This window comes from Nyctereutes procyonoides, unplaced genomic scaffold (genome assembly GCF_905146905.1).
Source record: "Nyctereutes procyonoides isolate TBG_1078 unplaced genomic scaffold, NYPRO_anot_genome, whole genome shotgun sequence".
Lineage (NCBI taxonomy): Eukaryota > Metazoa > Chordata > Mammalia > Carnivora > Canidae > Nyctereutes > Nyctereutes procyonoides.
The window spans coordinates 11595-34076 of NW_026575002.1; the positions used below are offsets into that span (position 1 = coordinate 11595).

Consider the following 22482-nt stretch of genomic DNA (forward strand, 5'->3'; position numbering starts at 1 on the left):
TCTGTATATTTGGGGTAAATCCACAGCAGTGCAATTGCTGTGTCATAGGGCAGATCTATTTTTTATAAATTTATTTTTTATTGGTGTTCAATTTGCCAACATATAGCATAACACCCAGTGCTCATCCCATCAAGTGCCCACCTCAATGCCCATCACCCAGTCACCCCTACCCCCGCCCACCTCCTCTTCCACCACCCCTAGTTCTTTTCCCAGAGTTAGGAGTCTTTCTTGTTCTTTCTCCCTTTCTGATATTTCCCACTCATTTTTCTCCTTTCGCCTGAATTCCCTTTCACTATTTTTTATATTCCCCAAATGAATGAGACCATAAAATATTTGTCCATCTCCAATTTTCCTCATAGAAGTACCTTGCAAGAAGTTGCTGTGCTCAGGTCCCAAAGAGTGTTGCCTGTGTTCTCCTCTAGGATTTTGATAGAGTTTGTCTCACATTTAGATCTCTCACCTAGTTTGAGTTTATCTTTCTGTGTGTTGTAATAGAATGTTCTAGTTTCATTCTTCTGCTCATGGCTGTCCAATTTCCAAAGCAGCAACTATTGAAGACTGTCCTTTTTCAAGTGGATGGTTTTTCCTGCTTTGTCAAACAGTAGTTGGCCATGGAGTTGAGCTCCCATTTCTGAGTCGTCTGTTCTGTTCCATTGATCTATGTCTCTGTTTTTGTGCCAGTACCGCACTGTCTTGATGTTCACAGTTTTGTAGTACGACTTGAAATTGGTATTGTGATGCCACTGGCGCTGGTTATCATTTTCAAAATTCCTCTGGCTATTAAAGGTCTTTTCTGATTCCACACAAATCTTAATATAATTTTGCCCACCATCTGAAGAGAATCCATGGTATTGTGATAGGGATTGCATTAAATGTGTAAATTGCCCTGGGTAGCATTGACATTTTCACACTATTAATTCTTCCAACCCAAAAGCAGGGAATATTTTTCCATCTCTTTGTGTCTTCCTCAATTTCTTTCAGAAGTGTTCTGTAGTTTTTAGGGTATAGATACTTTACAACCTTGGTTAGGTTTATTCCTAAGTATCTTATAGTTTTGGGTGCAAATGCAAATGGGATTGACTCCTTAATTTCTCTTTTTTCAGTCATGTTGTTAGTGTTTAGAAATGCCAATAATTTCTGGGCATTGATTTTGTATCCTGCCACATTGGTGAATTGCTGTATGATTTCTAACAATCTTGGGGTGGAGTCTCTTGGGTTTTCTACGTACATTATCATGTCATCTGCAAAGAGGAAGAGTTTGACTTTTTCTTTCACAATTTGGGAGCCCTTTATTCTTTTTTTTTTCTTCTTTTTGGTCATCTGATTTCTGAGTCCAGGACTTCTACTACTATGTTGAATAACAATCTTGAAAATTGACACCACTCTCTTTTTTATCTAAGGAGAGAGGCTCTCAGTTTCTCCCCATTGGTATATTATTTGCTGTGGACTTTTCATAGATGGCTTTTAGGATCCTGAGGAATGCTCACTCTAATCCTACACAGAAGACTTTCTATCACAAATCGATGCTGTACTTTCTCAACTCCTTTCTCTGCATCTATTGAGAAGGTCGTGTTTCTTGTTTTTTTCTTTTGTTGATATGATCTATCACATTGATTGTTCATGAATGTTGAAACATCCTTGCACACGAGGATATTCCCACTTTGTCCTGGTGAATAATGGATGTACTGTTAGATTCCATTTGCTAAAATTTTGGGGAGAATTTTTGCATCCATGTTCATCAGGCATATCGGTCTATAATCTCCTTTTTTGGGGGTCGACTTTGTTTCATTTGGGGACACTGATAATGCTGGTCTCATAGAGTTTGGAAGTACTCACTCCCTTGCCATCCTTTCAATCAGATTTATTAGAAGAGGAAATGTGTTTTCTTTAAAAGTTTGGTAGAATTCACCATCTGGCCTTCCAATTTCTTTGGAATTTTTGTTAACTGTTTCAGTCTCCTAACTGGTTATTGGTTTGTTCAGGTATTCTATTTTTTTCCTCTTTCAGATTTGGGAATTCGTCTCAGAGAACCCCCCCCAGGCGTCATCAGGTCTCCCCCAGACTCCACCAGCTGCACCTCACCCTGGACACCTGGAGACACTAAACTTCCTGGTCAGGAAACTGTCCCATCCCTGCTTTTCTCACTCACCCCCATGCATATTCTCCATGTCTACTCTACATGAATTTCATTTTAAGATAGCAACAATGAAAGCCCAGCTGAGCACAGACTCCGGTGAATTGTCTGTGTTCTGTTCTGATCCATGAATGGGGTCACCTGGGCATCCTGGGGCTGTGGCTTCTCTCCCAGCTGCAGGTTTGGGCTGGGCTGTCTTAATCATTTGATGTAGGGCCCTATTTGTATGTCCTCTGAGTTTTTAGTTTAAGCCTTAGGTTATGATCTTTACAGGTTATAAACTAGGATTGAACATCCTTTGCACACAGCTTGTGTAGATGACATTGTGACAGCAAGAAGTGTTCTAACTTCTGAACAAAATTACCATTAAATTTTCTGTGGCTTTTTGTAATTCTTTGATCAATATACTGGAGTTTGATATACCTATTTTATTTCCTTGGGAAGTTTATTTTAAAGATTCTTTAAAAGATTTTATTTCATTTTTTCATGACAGACACACACGAGAGAGAGAGAGAGAGAGAGAGAGAGAGAGAGAGAGAGAGGCAGAGTCACAGGCAGAGGGAGAATCAGGCTCCACGCAGGGAGCCTGACATGGGATTCGATCCTGTGTCTCCAGGATCATACCCGAGGCTGAAGGCGGTGACAAACCGCTGGGCCATCAGGGCTGCCCATGTCCTTGAGAAGTTTAATCCTAAATATTTTATTTCTGCTCCAGTGGAAATGTAGTAATTTTTGTTCATTCCTTTTTACATCTGTTGCTATTTTGTTATATTTGAAATAGAGCTTTATTTCATCTGTTGATTTTCGTACTATAGTTTCTCTGAAATCATAGATTAGTTCTGTGACTATGCTGTGGAGATTGTAGTGTTTACTACATATGAGATCATGTCATATGGAAAAAAGAAGCTTTCTTCCTCTATGCTGAACTAAATAACTTTTGTTTCATTGTTGCAATTTCTAGATAAGTCTTCCAGTTATCAGGGCAGGAAGATTTACCTTCTATTTTTCTCAGGTATTTGGTCTAATAACTTCCTAGACATAAGGTAGATCTAAGGTAAATATATTTCATGTTGTATGTTGATGAGCTACCTAGAATACAACACCCAGACAATGACCAAATTAGACAGCCCTTGTGTGTCTCAGACCACAAAATATTGAGATTGTGGATATTAAGGCCAGGATTTGGTTTTGGGTCAGTGAATTACTGAGGAACTGACAAGGGTAGTTTGCACAGCCGTTTGGCCCCTACGTTCTCTATTCTGGTCCTGAAGATGGTTCCCTCCTCCTGGTACAGGGAAGGGAACGTTCCCAAGGGAGACTTATTTCCTGCCAACAGGGGAACATAGATGGCTCAGCATATCTGTCTTCTGGCTGTTTCTCATGTAGCTTTAGTCTGTAATAACCCAGGTGACCCGCTGACATATTTGGGGTGTCACAGTTCATTCTCCTTCATGATACCACGTTGTATACTCATGGTGGGAATGAGCATCCTTGTGTGGCTCCAGACTTGACAGTAAGGCTTCAAATTTTCACTGCTGAATATGGGTTTGTGTGTGGACTTTGAATAAATTGCCATGATTACTTGGAGGTAATTTCTTTAAGTTCCTTGATTAATAAGAGTTTTGATAAAAACCATGTGTTGCATTTTCATTTTTAAAGATTTATTTATTTATTTATTTATTTATTTATTTATTTATTTATTTATTTCATGAGAAACAGAGAGAGAGAGAGAGAGAGGTAGAGACTCAGGCAGAGGGAGAGGCAGGCCTCCAGAAAGGACCCGGATACCAGACTCAATCCAGGATCCTGGGATCGCTCCCTGAGCTGTAGACAGATGCTCAACCACTGAGACACCCAGGCATCCCTGTGTCTAAATTTCTTAAATGATCTTAGGTATCAAAGGGAGGATCATATGGATCATTCCTACACTTTGTTAATACAGAGGGTGCCTTTTATGATCTGGGTATATTGAAGAATCCCTGCACCCCAGGACTGACTTCCTCTACATCATTCTGTGTGATCCTTTCCATGTGCCGTTGGATTCAGGATGCCAGGAGTTTTACATGTATGTGCATCTCAGAAATTGTCCTTGAGTCCCTTCTTGTGAGCTCCTTGCTGTGGGTTTGTTGCCACAGTCATCCTGGCCTCCTTAAATGAATTTTGGCATATCCTATTCTCATTAGATTTTGGAAGAGACTGAGATGTTTGGGCCCCAATTCTTTTTAAAATATTTGATAAAATTCAAATATAGCCAAATATAAATAAAGCCATCTGATCTTGGACACCTTTTTGCTTTGTTCTTTTTAAATTTTTCTTTGTGTTTTTAGATAATGGATTCAGCCTTTGTATTAGTTCTGTTTTGTTCATTTTTAATTTCTTTATGAGAACTGTTTTAGTGTATGGATTATTTTAGTAATTCTCTAATTTGCCTTGGTTATCAAATTTTTGCTCAACCATATATTGAGGAGATAGTATCCAAAATACAGAAGGGACACTTAATCCTCAATGGAACATTTGATAAACACATAATATTTGTAAACAAATCCTCTGATTAAAAATTGGTGCAAGGGAACTCCGGGGTGGTATAGCAGTTTAGTGTCCGCCTTCAGCTCAGACCGGGATCATAGTCCAGGGATAGACTCCCCTAATGGGGTCCCAGTGAGGAGGCTGCTTTTCCCTCTGTCTATGTCTCTGTCTCTCTCTCTTTGTCTCTCATGGAGGAAAAAAATCTTTGTTTAAAAAATGGGGGCGGTACACCTGGGTGCTTCAGTTTTTGAATGTCTGCCTTTGGCTCAGAGCATGATATCTGAGTACAGGGGACAAGTCCAGAATCAGGCACACTCATGGAGTCTGCTTCTCCTCCCTCTGCCTATGTCTCTGTCTCTGTGTGTCGCTCAGGTATAAATAAATGCGTTCCTTAAAAAATTGGCCTAAGGATGATGCCCATGGGAAACATCCAGTTAAACATTGATTCTTCATTTCTGCAGCGATGATGATGCAAGTTCCTGGGATCAAGCCCCTGGTCAACTTTGTGCTCTTTAAAATAACTTCTTGGAATCCCTGGGCCCTGCCTTTGGCCCAGGGCGCGATCCTGGAGACCTGGGATTGAATCCCACGCCGGGCTTCCGGTGCATGGAGCCTGCTTCTCCCTCTGCCTATGTCTCTGCCTCTCTCTCTCTCTCTCTCTCTCTCTATCATAAATAAAAAAAAATTTTAAAAAAAGAAGAATCTTCTTGAGATTTTCTATCTGTTACCCTCAAACTCTTTTGTCACACTGTCTGAAAATAAATAAATATAAGTGAATAAATAAATAAATAAATAAATAAATAAATACATAATATATTGGTGGCAAGACCATGGAGAAGTACGGCTCCTCAGCTCACCTCGTGCCAGCAAGTAACCTAGATAAACTTTTTTTCTAGATATTGGATATTAGCCCTTTATCTGATAGGTGAAAGCTTAATCTTGATGAAGTCCCAATATCTCACAACCAAAAGGAAGGGTATACAAACGATTTTAAAAACATATTAGGACCACTTATTTGCCAATAAATCAGGCAATCCAGAAGAAATATATGCTTTTCTGGAAAACCACAAATAAGCAAAACTAGAATGAGAAGAAATAGAAAACCCGAACAGGCAAATAACCAAGGAGGAAATTGAAGCAGTCATCAAAAACCTCCCAAGATACAAAAGTCCAGGGCCAGATGGCTTCCCAGGGAAGTCTATCAAACATTTAAAGAAGAAGCCATACCTATTTACTAAAGCTGTTCTGAAAGATAGAAAGGGACAGAATACTTCCAAACTCTTTTTATGAGGCCAGAATCACCTTAAATCCAAAACCAGACAACGACTCCACCAAAATGGAGAATTATACCCCAATAACCCTGATGAACGCAGATGCAAAAATTCTCAACAAGACACTGGCCAATAGGACACACAGAATATTAACAATATAATTCACCATGACCAAGTGGGATTTATACCTGAGATGCAAGGCTGGTTCAACACTCGTAAAGCAATCAATATGATACATCACATCAACAAGAGAAAATAACCGGAACCATAGTATCTTCTCAATAGAAACAGAGAAAGCATTTGACAAATGACACCATCTATGCCTGATCAAAACTCTTCAGAGTGTAGGGATAGAGGGAACTTTCCTCGACATCTTAAAAGCCATCTACGAAAAGCCCACAGCAAATATCATTCTCAATGGGGAAACACTGGGAGCCTTTCCCCTAAGATCAGGAACAAGACAGGGATGTCCACTCTCACCACTGCTATTCAACATAGTACTGGAAGTCCTGGCCTCAGCAATCAGACAACAAAGAGAAACAAAAGGCATTCATATTGGCAAACAAGAAGTCAAAACCAAAAAAGAAAAAAAGGAGTCAAAACCTCTCTTTTCACAGATGACATGACACTGTATCTAGAAAACTCAAAAGACTCCACGCCAAGGTTGATTGAACTCATACAGCAATCTGGCGGTGTGCAGGATACAAAATCAATGTCCAGAAATCATTTCCATTACTATACACTAGCAATGAGATTAAAGAAAGAAAAGTTATTGTATCAAAAAATCTTAAATTGCACCCAAAAGCATAAGATATCCAGAATTAACCCTAACCAGAAAGGCAAAGTTTCTATACCCTAAAAACTATGGAACACTTCTGAAAGAAATTGAGGAAGACGCACAAATATTGCTAAATATTCCATGCTCATGGATTGGAAGAATTACTTTTGTGAAAATGTCAATGCTACCGAGTGCAATTTACACGTTCAATGCAAATCCTATCAAAATACCTCGGACTTTCTTCAGAGGGTTGGAACTAATCAACTTAAGGTTTGTGTGGAATCAGAAAATACTCCAAATAGCCATGGGAATACTGAAAGGAAAACCAGAACCGGGGCATCAGAAGGCTGGATTCCAAGTTCTACTACAAAGCTGTGATCATCAAGACATTCTGGTACTGGCACAAAAACAGACACATTGATCAATTACACAGAATGCTACTATAAACATCCGGGTGCAGGTATCCCAGCATTTCATTAAATCTGTATCTTTGGGGTAAATCCCCAACAGTGCAATTGCTGGTTCGTAGGGAAGGTCTATTTTTAACTCTTTATAGCAGCAATGTCTACAATAGCCAAACTGTGGAAGGAACCTCGGTGTCCATCAAAAGATGAATGGATAAAGAAGATGTGGTCTATGTATACAATGGAATATTCCTCAGCCATTAGAAACGACAAATACCCACCATTTGCTTCAATGTGGATGGAACTGGAGGGTATTATGCTGAGTGAAGTAAGTCAATTAGAGAAGGACAGTGTATGTTCTCATTCATTCGGGGAATATAAATAATAGTGAAAGGGTATATAAAGGAAGGGAGAAGAAGAATGTGGGAAATATCAGAAAGGGAGACAGAAGATAAAGACTCCTCACTCTTGGAAACAAACTAGGGGCGGTGGAAGGGGAGGAGGGCGGGGGTTGGGGGTGAATGGGTGATGAGCAATGAGGGGGGCACTTGACGGGATGAGCACTGGGTGTTATTTTCTATGTTGGCAAATTGAACACCAATAAAAATATATTTATTATAAAAAATAAATAAATAAATAAATAAAAGAAAAATATTACACAGAATGGAGAACCAGAAGTGGACACTGAACTCTATGGTCAACTAATATTCGACAAAGCAGGGAAGACTATCCACTGGAAAAAACAAGAGTCTCTTCAATAAACGGTGCTGGGAAAATTGGACCACCATGTACAGAAGAATGAAATAGATCATTCTCTTACACAAAACACAAGATAAACTAAAAATGGACGAAAGATCAAAATGTGAGACAAGATTCCATCAACATCCTAGAGAACACAGGCAACACCCTTTTTGAACTTGGCCACAGTAACTTCTTGCAAGATTCATCCATGAAGGCAAGAGAAACAAAAGCAAAAATGAACCATTGGGACTTCATCAAGATAAGAAGCTTTTGCACAGCAGAAGATACTGTCAACAAAACTCAAAGACAACCTAGAGAATGGGAGAAAATATTTGCAAATGACTAGATAATGGACTAGTATAGGACAAATAAGAGGTGAGACCCTGTTTAAGTGTTTCGGAGCGATGTCACCACATTCCCAGATTCAGTGCACTAAACAACAGATGCTCATTCTCACAGCTCTGGAGTCTGGAAGTCTAAGGTCCAGGTGCAGGCAGATGTGGTGTCTGGAGCGCCCATGTCCTAGCATGTCCTTCCCCCCCTTTCACATGGGTTAGGGGGCATGGAGCTTTCCATATACTGATGTACAGGGTTCCTCATCGCATCATGAGGCTCCATCTCCTGACCTAATTGCTCCCCTAAGTCCCCAACTCCTTCTTCCATCACATAGGTGTGAGGTTCCAACCTGAGGATGGTAGAGGTGACACACAGTTAGCTATATCAGCACCCGAAGGATCCATGAGTTATTCCTGCAGGTGGAAGGTCCTCCTCCACTTTTGTTCCCTCATAATTGTTAAGTGGAATTTGTCATCACACAGTGTTCTTGAGTGTTACCTGATCACTCCTTGATCTCCAACGCCCCATCTTCTCTTCCTGCCCCACCTATGGGAAATCAGCAGGAACACTTGACTTGACATCAGGGAAATACAAATGAAAACCACACTAATATCCCACTTATACAACTCAGAATGGATAAAGTAACAAGGCCGAAAACAATAAATATAAGCGAGGATATCAAGAAAGTGGAACTTTCTCTTCATTTGGTGGGAATGCAGCCTTATTTGGCCACTACAGAAAACAGAATGAAATGTCCTGAAAAAGTGAGAATAGAGCTACCCGAGGATACAGCCATTACACTACATGGTATTTACCCCAAAGACAGAAATTTAATGTAATTAAGGGACCCCTGCACCCCAATGTTCACAGCAACGATGTCAAGAATAGTAAAACTGTGGGAGGAATCATGATGCCCTTCTACAGAAGAGTGATAAAGAAGATGTGGAAGGAGCCTCGGTGTCCATCAAGAGATGAATGCATAGAGAAGATGTGGTTTATAGGTACAATGGGACATTACTCAGCCACTAGAAACAACAAATACCGACGATTTGCTTCAATGTGGATGGAACTGGAGGGTATTATGCTGAGTGAAGTAAGTGATTCAGAAGAGGACAAACATTATATGGTTTCACACATACAAAGTACATAAAAATAGTGCAAGGGAATAAAGGGGAAAGGAGATAGAATGAGTGGGAATTATCAGAGACAGTAACAGCACATGAGAGTCTCCTACCTATGAGGGAAAAAAACAAGGAGCAGTGGAAGGGGAGATGGTTGGGGAGTTGGGGTGACTGGATGACAGGAACTGAGGGGGGCAATTGACGGAATGAGTACTGGCTGTTATATGTAGGCAAATCGAACTCCAAAAAATGTACAAATTATGTGGAACAATGGGATATTACACAGCCGTCAGAAATGATGAAGAACACGAAATAACATTTCCTTCAACATGGATGGAACTGGAGCTATTATACTGAGAGAAATTAATCACAGAGAGGCAATGATATGGTCTCACTCATATGTGGAATATAGGAAATATTGAAAGACACCATAAGGGAAGGAGTGAAACTTAGTGGGGTAATATTACAGTGGAAGACAAATCATGAGAGACACTTAACTCTGGGGGAAAAAATGAGGGTCGCGGGAAGGGAGGGCATGGGGATGGGGGAACTGGGTGATGGGAGTTAGGGAGGGGACGTGATATGATGAGCACTGAGTGTGTAGTAAATATTGGTAAATTCAATTTAAACAAAGAAAAAAATGGACTGTAGCCTGTCCACATCCCTGGAACATCATACATGGACTTGGAGGATCAAACAACAGACACTCATTCTCACAGATCTGGAATCTGGGACTTCTGAGGTCCAGGTGCAGGCAGATGTGGTCTCTGGAGAGCGCCCACGTCCTACCCCGTCCTTTCCCCATCACCTCACATGGGGCCAGGGTGCAGGGAGCTTTCCCTGTCCTGGTTTATAAGGGCCCTGATCCCATCATGAGGCTGCACCTCCTTAACGAAGTGTTCCCCTAAGGCTCCACCTCCTTCCCCATCTCATGGACGTTAGGTTCCAACATGGGCATGGTAGCGGTCACACACAGTGAACTGACCAGCACCAGAAGGGTCCATGAGTTATTCCCTGCAGGTGGAAGGTCCTCCAATCCACCTCCTCATACTGAGGTTCCTCGTTGATCCAGTAGAAGCTTCTGGTCTCTGAGCACATGGTGTATACATGACCTTCAGAACCGGATTGTGACCACGGTGAGAGGACAGCTTCCATCTGAGACCTGGGTAGGATCTTGGCCTATTTGTATTATTATTTAAAGTTTCGTGCTGCTTCCATATATTATTCATCTCCTTTCCCCATGATTCTGACATCTGTCTACTGAGAATGACCATGTTTCTTTTTTCTCCTTCCAGTTTGATGCTTCTTTAGTGAAATGATTACTCACACTATGTCCAGTCTTTACTGCCTGTTACCTCCCTGACATTCTTTGCTCATTCTTCTCCTCCACCCAAAGAATAAGAAATCAAATAACCCGGGGGTTCCCTCTTTTGATGCAGTTGGGACACTAACTCCACACAAGCCCCTCCTGGAGCAGGACGCCGTCCCCACCACTGACCCACAACACACCCAGAGCAAGTGTCCTTCCATGGCACCATTCAGGCATTTATGACATGATGAGAGGCCTGCCAGGCTCTTATCAGACTTGAAGGTGAAGGTGATGAATGGTTATACTCTCGTGATTGTGTGTGTGTGTGTGTGTGTGTGTGACTGACCTGTGAGTCCACATCCCTACCATGTCATGAGGTCATGTTGGGAATCTCTCTCACTCCCAGGCTGTTATTAACATTTTTGTAGAATGTCTCTTTTCTCTTGTGTTGATTCTGCTATACTGAGATGTGCAAGCCAGCATGTTAGCTTGGGGTCCTGTGATCCACAGTGATCGCCAGTAGGACTCATTAAAATGTTCAGATGATGTGAATGGAGTTATTTGTAATTGATTAAAATTTCGGTTCAGGAAAATTTAAGCACAAGTAAGTGCAAGTGCTATAGTTGAATTCTAGGTCTCTAAGAAGAGACTGAAGAGGTAAACACACAATCACGTGTTCAGAGAGACTCCCTGGGAGAAACTGCTCCATGGAGAGGAAGCCCTGACCCCAACAGGAAACCTGCCCAGAACCTCCATCTGCACCTGCTCCTGGGCCTTCAAGACAGAAGTGGTGAGGAGTGTGCACCCCCTGGTGGTCCCGATCCGCTTCCTCAGGGAGGTTTGTGTCTGGGCTCACACTGAGGTCCCCTCACTGTGTCCCTCGCACAGTAATACACGGCCGTGTCCTCGGCTCTCAGGCTGTTCATCTGCAGATACAGCGTGTTCTTGGCGTTGTCTCTGGAGATGGTGAATCGGCCCTTCACAGCGTCTGCATAGTATGTGCTACTTCCACCACTATTAATAGCTGCGACCCACTGCAGCCCCTTCCCTGGAGCCTGGTGGACCCAGTACATCCAGTAGCTACTGAAGGTGAATCCAGAGGCCACACAGGAGAGTCTCAGGGACCCCCCAGGCTTCACCAGGTCTCCCCCAGATTCCACCAGCTGCACCTCACCCTGGACACCTGCAGACACAAGATATTCTGGTCAAGAAACTGTTCCAAATTCCCTGTTTCGCTCACTCACCTCCACTCACAAACTCAAGGTCCCTTGTTCTCCATGAATTACCTTTTAAAATAGCAACAAGGAAAACCCAGCCGAGCACAGACTCCATGGTGGTTTGTCTGTGTTGTGTCCTGATCCCTGAATCGGGTCACCTGGGGATCCTGGGGCTGGGCCTCCTCTCCCAGCTGCAGGGTCAGGACTGGGCTGGTTTAATCAGTGGAGGGAGGGCCCTATTTGCATGTCCTCTGACTATATAACCAGCTCCAGACTTACATTCGTGTATTTAAAGCCCCACAAGTGTGTCACCACAATCTATAGCAATTTGTGTAGATGGCCCTCTGACTATATGAAGTTCTAAGGACAGTTATTTTTTAATTTCTGGGTTCATTTCAAAAGACACATCAGTATATGTCATTTTCTGGAGATATTTCATCTTGTTAGTAAATTTTAATCCTATATATTTATTTTTGGTGCTAGTGGAAATCGGATTATTTTGTTAATTTTGCACATGTAATTTGTTGTTATTTTGTAGGAATATATCTTTATTTTATTTGCTGATTTTATATACTTATATTTTCGCTGAGCTCATGAGTTATTTCTTCCAGTTTTTTTTTTTTCTTCCAGTTTTTATGTGAAGTTTTTACTCGTTGATTCTATTAAGACATTGTCATAGAAAACTATTTTCTTTGCAGGTTACCACGTTTTCTTTTTTTTTTTTTTATGTAGTTTTCTTGCTACGTTTACTGGTAGGTCCTTCAGGCTGGGGCAGAAGCATTTTCCTCTTGTCTTCAGGATGCATTGTCTGTTCTATTTTTTTTACGTGCATCCTATGTTTATTGCAGCATTTTTTAAATAATAATTTTATTTTTATTGGTGTTCAATTTGCCAACATACAGAATAACACCAAGTGCTCATCCCGTCAAGTGCCCCCCTCAGTGCCCATCACACTTTCACCCCCACCCCCCGCCATCATCCCTTCCACCACCCCAAGTTCATTTCCCAGAGTCAGGAGTCTTCCGTGTTCTGTCTCCCTTTCTGATATTTCCCACACATTTCTTCTCCCTTCCCTTCAATTTCCTTTCACTATTATTTATATTCCCCAAATGAATGAGAACATATATTGTTTGTCCTACTCTGACTGACTTATTTCACTCAGCCATAATATGCTCCAGTTCCATCTTCGTTGAAGCAAATGGTGGTTATTTGTCATTTCTAATGACTGAGGAATATTCCATTGTATTCATAGACCACATCTTCTTTATCCATTCATCTTTCGATGGACACTGAGGCTCTTTCCACAGTTGGCTACTGTGGACATTGCTGCTAGAAACTTCGGGGTGCAGGTGTCCTGGTGTTTCATTGCATGTGCATCTTTTGGGTAAGCAGTTGATATAAGGTAGACCTAGAGGAGACAATAAATTTCATTTTGTATGTGGATGACCTACCTAATATAAAGTGACATTCTACAACTCAAATCAGGACAAGGTGAATCATCATGTCCTCTGCCCATTTCTGATTGTAGTTTTCACTTTGTGGTTGTTTAGTTTGGTAATTTATTTTTCGATTTTGGAAACCAGCCTTAATCTGGAAATAGATTTGCAAATCTCTTCTCCATTGTTTTTATTCTTTTGGAAGATGTTATTTATTTATTCATCAGAGACGGAGAGAGAGATTCAGAGATGGGCGGAGGGAGAAGTGGGCTCCCCACAGGGAGCCTGATGCTGGTCTCAATCCTAGAGCTCTAGGACTCCCTGAGCCAAAGACAGATGCTCAAGCTACACAGGCGTCCGTATATTTTCCAGTTGTTAGGTTGCCTTTTAATTATTTGAGTGTTTCCACAGCTGTACGACAGCTCCTTCCTTGGTGTAGTCCATAGAGTTCATTTTTACTTTGATTCCCTTCCCTTTGGAGATTCGAGCACCAAGAACCTGTTGTGGCTGAGGTCACAAAATCTCCTTGATTTTGATGGCTTCTTGCCTCACATTTAGGTCTTTCATCTACTCTGAGTTTATCTTTGTGTGGAGTGTAAGAATGTGGCCCAGGTTCATTCTTCTACTTGCAGCTGTCCAATGTTCCCAACACCACTTGTGGAAGAGATTGTCCTTTTTCCAGTTGACAGTCTTTTGTACTTTGTTGAGGATAAGTTGACCATAGAGCTGTGTGTCCATTTATGGCTTCTTTATTCTATTCCATTGACCATGTGCGTGTTTTACTCCCACTACTATACTGTTTTGATTATCACAACTTTTAAATCCGGAATTGTGATGGCTTTTGCTTTTTTTTTTTAAGTTTTTTTTTTTATTTACTCATGAGAGACACAGAGAGACAGAGAGAATGGCAGAGACACAGGCAGAGGGAGCAGCAGGCGCCATGCAGGGAGCCTAATATGGGACTCGTTTCCAGGTCTCAAGGATCACGCCCTGGACATAAAGGCAGTGCTAAAACGCTGAGCCACCCGGGCTGCCCAGATTTCTTTTTTGTTTCAACGTTCTTTTGCCTACTCAGAATCTTTTCTGTTTAGTTACAAATTTTAGGCTTCTTCGGTTCCTAAAAAAAATGTTGATGGTGTTTTTATAGGGTTCATATGGAATGCATACATTGCTGTTGGTGGCATAGACATTATATGAATATTTAATTTTCCAATCCATAAGAATAGACTGTTTTCCATATATCTGTCTTCTTTAATGTCTTTCATACTTATTTTAGAATTTTTACACTATAGGTCCTTTCCTCTTTGGTTAGGATTATTCCTCATTATCTGAAGATTTTTTTTTCAAATTTTATTTCTTAATTATTTTCAATTGCAGTGCCCTTTGCCAACATATAGTATAACACTCAGTGCTCATCACGTCAAGTGACACCTCATTGCCCATCACCCAGTCACCCCTACCCCTGGCGACCTCCCTTACCACTACCGCTTCCCAGAGTTCCTTCCCAGAGATCCTTTCCCAGAGTTAGGAGTGTCTCATGTACTGTCGACCTCTCTGATATTTCCCACTGATTTTATCTCCTTACCCCTTTGCTCTTGTTCACTACTTTTTATATTCCCTAAATGAATGAGACCATATATTCATTCTTCTGTGACTGACTTCACTCAGCATAATACCCTCTAGTTCCATTCACGTTGAAGCAAATGGTGGGTGTTCTTCATTTCTAATGGCTGAGTAATATTCCATTGTATACATAGACCACATCTTCATTATCCATTCATCTTTCGATGGACACTGAGGCTTCTTCCACAGTTTGGCTACTATGGACCTTGCTGCTATAAACATTGGGGTGTGGGTTTCATGGTCTTTCACTGCATCTGTATCTTTGTAGTAAATCCCAGTAGTGCAATTGTTGGGTCCTAGGAAATCTCCAGGGGAAGTCAAGAGATTCATAGTATATACGACTAGACATTACATTAAAATATTGAATTAGAAACAGACATCCATTATTCGTGTCAGGTGGTGAAAGTCAGGGGAACAGCACAAGGTAAACATGAATCGCCAAGCTCTGACCTATTCCCTATAGAGGAATAGTAGCTTCAGATGAATGCCAGTAGACACTTGTTCATGCTTTCTGAGTATCCAGCTGCACCCCGTATTAACAAGCCTTTTCCATTAGTGCAGGAAGTCCCCAAACAGGGATGTCATGAGATGATGGGTGTCTAGACAGGCTGAAAGTGAGGTGCGGGCCTGGTTGAATTAGGAAAGACACCTGTGGTTTCAGTTTCAACCCACATGTTACCACAGTGGAGTCATGATGGTTTTGGTTAATTAATATCTGCTCCCAGTTGCAGATAAAATGTATCAATCGAACATATTTAATCTCATTACCCCATATTTAAAAATAGTGTCAAGGAAAACCCAGCTGAGCATAGACTCCATGGTGAGTTGTGTTTTGTCCTGATCACTGAATGGATCACCTATTGTTCCTGGGACTGGGGCTCCTCTCTCAGATGCAGGATCAGGTCTGGGATGTTTTATTCAATAGAGAGAGGCCCCTATATACATGTCCTCTCAGTATATACTCAGCTTGGGATCATTTCTGTGAAACTGTTGTGACCAGAGATGTGACTGCCTTTGTATGTTCATATTTACTTCTTTGAAAAACTATGGTTTTTTATTATGTAATATTCCATTAATTTTATTTATTTATTTTTTAGTTATTTATCATAGTCACAGAGAGAGAGAGAGAGAGAGAGAGAGAGAGAGAGGCAGAGACACAGGCAGAGGGAGAAGCAGGCTCCATGCACCGGGAGCCTAACGTGGGATTTGATCCGGGTCACCAGGATCGCACCCTGGGCCAAAAGCAGGCGGCAAACCGCTGCGCCACCCAGGGATCCCATTATGTAATATTCCAGACTTCAGACTTTGTGTCCACGTGGTACTTTGTAATTGTATTTGCATATAACTCTTGGTTTGGAGGTGTCATGTTTCTCCATACAGTGAAGTGAACTTGCCCCTTAAACTGTAGAGGGTTTCTAATATGTCCTTGTGCACATTTCAAGTGAGTCTAACCCCATATTCTTGGCCTGTGCTCCTCTACACAGGATTTACTGCCCTTCTGAAACCCTGAAGGACAGAGTGGCTGGGTTCCTTAGAATAGTGGATCCCGCATGTATTGGGGATCGCATGATTTTGCTAAATTTAGAATTTAGCTGAATTTCAGAGGGTTTCAGGTAATGCAGTTCTATTTGTAAGTCCCTAAAAACTCAGTCACTGTGTTCCACTGCAGTTAAATCTGTGATCTTCTGTAATCGCTTTGATGAGCTTACCTGATGCAGAATGAGCTCACTCAGGTAGAGTTTGGGATACAATAAACTGGTGTCAGAATGAACATTTTCCATTGTATAACCTATATTTGTATTTTTCTTATCCTTCCTGAACTAACAGTGTAGTGCTGCCTTTCCACTGTAAGTTTTCATGACTTCCTTTTACATTCAAATACTATATTTCATCTAAGAGAAGAAAAACATCTACCATGAACCTCTTCTATGGATTTATCAGGTATTTTTGATAACAAATGCGGCAGGAAATTTCAGTTTCAATTTAATTTCAATGTGTACCTCTGATCAACCGTTATTTTGCTTTTCCTAGACCAGTCCCCCTGACCCTGTGGGCTGCATACAGGACTTCTGTTCTATCTCCAAATCTAGCCCATTCCACCTTTGTTTTTTAATATTTTATTTATTTATTCTTGAGAGACACACACAGGGAGAGAGTTGCAGAGACTGAGGCAGAGGAGAAGCAGGCTCGATGCAGGGAGCTTGATGTGGGACTTGATCCCTGATCTCTAGGATCAGGCGCTGGGAGGAATGCGATGCTGAACTGCTGATCCTCCTGAGTACCCCCCTTTCCATCCTTGAATGGATAATATGCATCAAGAAGACTGCAAGCAGAGCCCACCACCCAATTGGCACCTGTGTCACCTGCAGAGAGACACAGAGTCCTGCCAATACTATTCCTGTAATTCTAGTCCTTTGGGAGCATCTGTGCCTTCCTGGAAGCCCCAAAGTGACAGCTAGGAGGTGCATTGCTCCTTTTTGTCACTTGTTGAATGACCTTATGTGTATGGACCACATATGTCTGTAATTACTTCCTGAAACTTAATATAATATATTAGTACAATACTCAATAGGCTTTTACAAACACAAATGAGTCCATAGGATCCAGAATCAGAATAGGGGTGAAAATAAGTTTACGATATTCTGAAACAAAACACCAGGGTTCAAGGTTAACCTCCAACATATAAATCAGAGAGAATTCTCCACACTGTCTTTAGTATAAGTAAATATGGGAGGGAGAAGTTAGCATATCAGAAGATTAGGGGGACTCAGGGCTTGTCACATCCCTGGAATCATTTCAAACATCCATGAAATAGATCAGAGTTGGAAAAACATCAACAGAAAGTTCCTAATAGAATAATGAGCAGGTATTGGAGTGTTGGAGCTGTGTGCTGTTGACATTGGGGAGATACAACTGTAGGGATGACAGCAGGAGGGAGGTTGCTTGCAGAAGCTATTGTCAAGGATTTTAAGGACAAGAGAGGAATGAATGAACTCACAGAATTCCACTCCTGCAGGGGACGAACCTGGCATGATGGTACTCAAATGGAAATGATACTCTTGTATCATTGTAATCCTTCTCTGTGTCCCTGTGACTTTTTGACAGATACCTATGGTTTGCAACAGGTTAGTCCTAGTTCCAGGTGAGAAATGCACACTTCACTGGATGAGGGCAGTTACCTGTTACTTCTCACAACAAATACAGCAGGGCCATGCCAGAGCATCAATGTGTCCCTAATATCTCTGTGTGTGCCATAAAAATCTTAGGATTATATGTTCATACATTGTGAAAAATGTCCAGGATGCTTTCACAAGGATTGCTTTGAATATGTAGAAGGTTCTGGGCAGCATAGAGATTTTCACAGTATTTATTTTTGTTTTTGTTTTAAAGATTAATTTATTTATTCAGGAGAGTCACAGAGACAGAGGCAGAGACATAGGCAGAGGGAGAAGCAGGCTCCCCTTCGAAAGCCTGATGCAGGACACCATCCCAGGACCCCAGGATCACAACCTGAGGCAATTGCAGACACTCAACCTTTGAGCAACACAGGTATCCTGACAATATTCATTGTTCTAATCCATAAGCATGGAATGTTTTCATCTCTTTGTGTCTTCTTCAATTTCTTTCCTAAGTGCCAAACAGAAACATTTTGGGAAAAAAACAAACAGAAACAAAACTACAGCTCAAGGGCATCACAATGTTTGCAGACAAGCTCTATTATAAAGTCTTTATCATCAAGATAGCCTGGTACTGGCAAAAACAACACATAGTTCAATGGAACAGAGCAGAGAACACAGAAATGGACCCTCAGCTCTATGGACAACTACTCCTCAAGAAGCAAGAAAAAAATATCTAATGAAAGAAAGTCTCATCAATAAATGGTTCTGAAAAAAACTGGACATCCACCTGTATAAGGATGAAAGTGGAGCATTCAGCTACACCAAACACAAAGATAATCTCAAAATGGATGAAATACCGAAATCTGAGACAGTAACTCATCCAAATCCTAGAGACGAATTCAGGTAGCAAATTTTTGTCCTCAGTTTTAGGGACTGCTAGCAAGGCACGTCTCAAAAGGCATAGGAAAAAAAAGGGAAAAATAAACAATTAGGACTTCATCAACATAGAATCTGTACAGCAATGCAGCAGGCGACAAAATGAAAGGCAACATACAGAATAGGACAAGATATTTCCTTAACAAAGTCAGCACCCAACAAACAATGAATCCAGTCAGGAAATAGGGAGAATACATGAACAGGCTTTTCTCCAAAGAACACTGACAAATGGCGAACCAGCAGATGAGAAAAATGAGCCACATGACTTGTCATCAGGGAAATACAAATGAAAACCACAATAAGATCCCATTATACAACTCAGAATGGATAAAGCAACAAGGCTGGATACAATAAATATAAGGGAGGATATTGAGAAAGTGGAACTTTCTCTTTCATTTTTGGTGCAAAGGCAGGCTTGTTCAGCCACTCCAGAAAACAGAAAGGAATGTCCTGAAAAAGGGAGAATAGAGCCATGCTTGGATGCAGACATTGCCCTACAGAGTATTTACCCCAAACACACAAATTTAATGAAATGAAATGACCCCTGTACACCAATGTTCACTGCAGCAATGTCCACAATGGCCAAACTCTGGGAGGAATCAGGATGCCCTTCTACAGAAGAGTGATAAAGAAGATGTGGAAGGAGCCTCTGTGTCCATTGACAGATGAATGGATAGATGTGATCTATATATAAAGTGGGGTATTACAGCCATCAGATATTACATGCTCTCATTCAGATGGGGAATATAAAAATGGTGAAAAGGAATAAAGCGGAAAGGAGAGAAAATGAGTGGGGAATATCAGAGACAATGACAGAACATGAGAGACTCCTAACTCTGGAAAAAAACAAGGGGTAGTGGAAGGGTGGGCAGGGGGTGGGGGTGACTGGGTGATGGGCACTGACTGGGGGCACATGGTGGGATGAGCACTGGGTGTTATGCTATATGTTGCCAAATGGAACTCAAATAAAAATACAAAAAAGATGTGGTTTATCCATATATTGGGATATTACACATATGTCAGAAATGATGAATATCACAAAATAACATTTCCTTCAAAATGAATGGAACTGGAGGTATTATATTGAGAGAAATAAATCAATCACACAAAGGCAATGATATGGCCGCACTCATATGTGGAATATAGGAAATATTGAAAGAGACCATAAGGGAAGGAGTGAAACTTAGTGGAGTGATACTACAGAGGAAGACAAATCATTAAAGGCACTGAACTCAGGGAAAAAACCTGAGTGTTGCTGGAAGGGAGGGAGTGGGGATGGGGCAACTGGGTGATGGGTGTTAAGGGGGGCACATGATGTGATAGGCCCTGAGTGTGTAGTAAATATTGGTAAATTCAATTTAAACAAAGAAAAAAATGACTTATCCTGTCCCCACTCCTGGAACATCGTACATGGACAGGGTGGATCAAACAACAGACACTCATTCTCACACATCTGGAATCTGGGACATCTGAGGTCCAGGTTCAGGCTGATGTGTCTGGAGAGGACACAAGTCCTACCCCGTCCTTTCCCCATCACCTCACATGGGGCCAGTGTGCAGGGAGGTTTCCCAGTCCTGGTGTATAAGGGTCCTGATCCCATCATGAGGCTGCACCTCCTGACCTAAGTGCTCCCCTAGTGCCCCACCTCCTCCCCAAATCCCATAGAGCAAGACCCTGTCCCCACCAATGACCCATAATGCACACCCTGAGCCCGTGTCTTTCCTTGGCACCACCCAGGCATTTATGATGTGATGAGAGGCCTGCCTTGTTCTCATCAGACATGAAGGTGAAGGTGATGAATGGTTATACTCTCGTGATTGTGTGTGTGTGTGTGTGTGTGTGTGTGTGTGTGTGTGTGTGAGTTACCTCTGAGTCCACCCCCCTACCATGTCATACTGGGAATGACACTCCCCGGACATTATTAACATTTTTGTATAATGTCTCTTTTCTATTGTGTTGATTGGAGATTCCTCTGTACCGTGATGTACAAGACAGCATGTTAGCTTGGGGTCCTGTGATCTACAGCGAGTGTCACTGGGACTCATGAAAATGTTCAGATGATGTCAATGGAGTTATTTGTCATTGATTAGTATTTCAGGTCAGGAAAAGTTAAGTACAAGTAAGTGCAAGTGCTATATTGAATTTCTAAGTCTCTAAGAAAGAGACTGAAGAGGTAAACACATAATAAGTGTTCAGAGGGCTCCCTGGGGGAAACTGCTCCTTGGAGAGGAAGCCCAGACCCTGACAGGAAACCTGCCCAGAACCTCCCTCTGCACCTGCTCCTGGGCCTTCAAGACAGAAGTGGTGAGGAGTGTGCACCCCCTGGTGGTCCCGATCCCCTTCCACAGGGAGGTTTGTGTCTGGGCTCACACTGAGGTCCCCTCACTGTGTCCTTCGCACAGTAATACACGGCCGTGTCCTCGGCTCTCAGGCTGTTCATCTGCAGATACAGCGTGTTCTTGGCGTTGTCTCTGGAGATGGTGAATCGGCCCTTCACAGCGTCTGCGTAGTATGTGCTACTTCCACCACTATTAATAGCTGCGACCCACTGCAGCCCCTTCCCTGGAGCCTGGCGGACCCAGCTCATGCCGTAGCTACTGAAGGTGAATCCAGAGGCCACACAGGAGAGTCTCAGGGACCCCCCAGGCTTCACCAGGTCTCCCCCAGACTCCACCAGCTGCACCTCTCCCTGGACACCTGCAGACACAAGACATCCTGGTCAGGAAACTGTCCCACATCCCCTGTTTCTGTCACTCATCTCCACTCACATACTCGAGGTCTCTTGTTCTCCATGAATTACCTTTTAAAATAGTGACAAGGAAAACCCAGCTGAGCACAGACTCCATGGTGGTTGTCTGTGTTCTGTCCTGATCCCTGAAGGCAGTCACCTGGGGATCCTGGGGCTGGGGCTCCTCTCCCAGCTGCAGGGTGGAGCTGACCTGGTTTAATCAGTGGAGGGAGGACCTTATTTGCATATCCTCTGATTATAACCAGCTCCAGACCTACATTCGAGACTTTAATTTGACCTCAAGTTTTGCTTCAGAATTCTATAGAAATTTATGTAGCTGGCACTATGACTATATAAATTTTTAACGTGTAAGTGGAGTTATTTGCATTTCTGGGTGCATTTTAAAAAGACTCTTATCAATATAGGTAATTTTCCATAGAATATTTTATCTCCTTAGTAAATTTTCATCCTAAATATTTATTTTTGAAACCAGTTATGGTGGATTATTATGTTAATTTTGTGTAGGTTATTTGTTGTTAGTTTGTAGAAACATATCTTCCTTTATTTCCTGATTTGGTATCCTGATTTTTCCTGAGCTCTAAGTTATTTCTTCCAGATTTTAGTGAGGTTTTTACTCACTGACTCTCTTAAGACATTGTCATAGGCAAACAAATTACTTTCTTTCCAGTTTCCAATTTATTTTCTTTATGTTTATTTCTTCCCAGGTTTTCTGGTAGGTCCTCCAGTCTGGGGCAGAAAATATTTCCCTCTTGCCTTTTGGATCCATTGTCTGGTCTAATCAT

The 22482-nt window shown here is 41.8% G+C and overlaps 2 gene segments (V, D, J or C); both read right to left on the minus strand.

The window, feature by feature from the left end:
* Positions 1–11507: 11507 nt before the first annotated feature.
* Positions 11508–12015, minus strand: LOC129514803 (immunoglobulin heavy variable 3-74-like; the record flags this gene model as incomplete). The annotated part of the segment is given in 2 exon segments: positions 11508–11803; positions 11907–12015. Coding segments are annotated over 2 exon segments (342 nt in total), but the record flags the coding sequence as incomplete, so codon positions are not given.
* Positions 12016–21346: 9331 nt separating this feature from the next.
* On the minus strand, positions 21347–21853 carry LOC129514899 (immunoglobulin heavy variable 3-23-like; the record flags this gene model as incomplete). The annotated part of the segment is given in 2 exon segments: positions 21347–21648; positions 21752–21853. Coding segments are annotated over 2 exon segments (348 nt in total), but the record flags the coding sequence as incomplete, so codon positions are not given.
* Between the last annotated feature and the right edge of the window lie 629 nt (positions 21854–22482).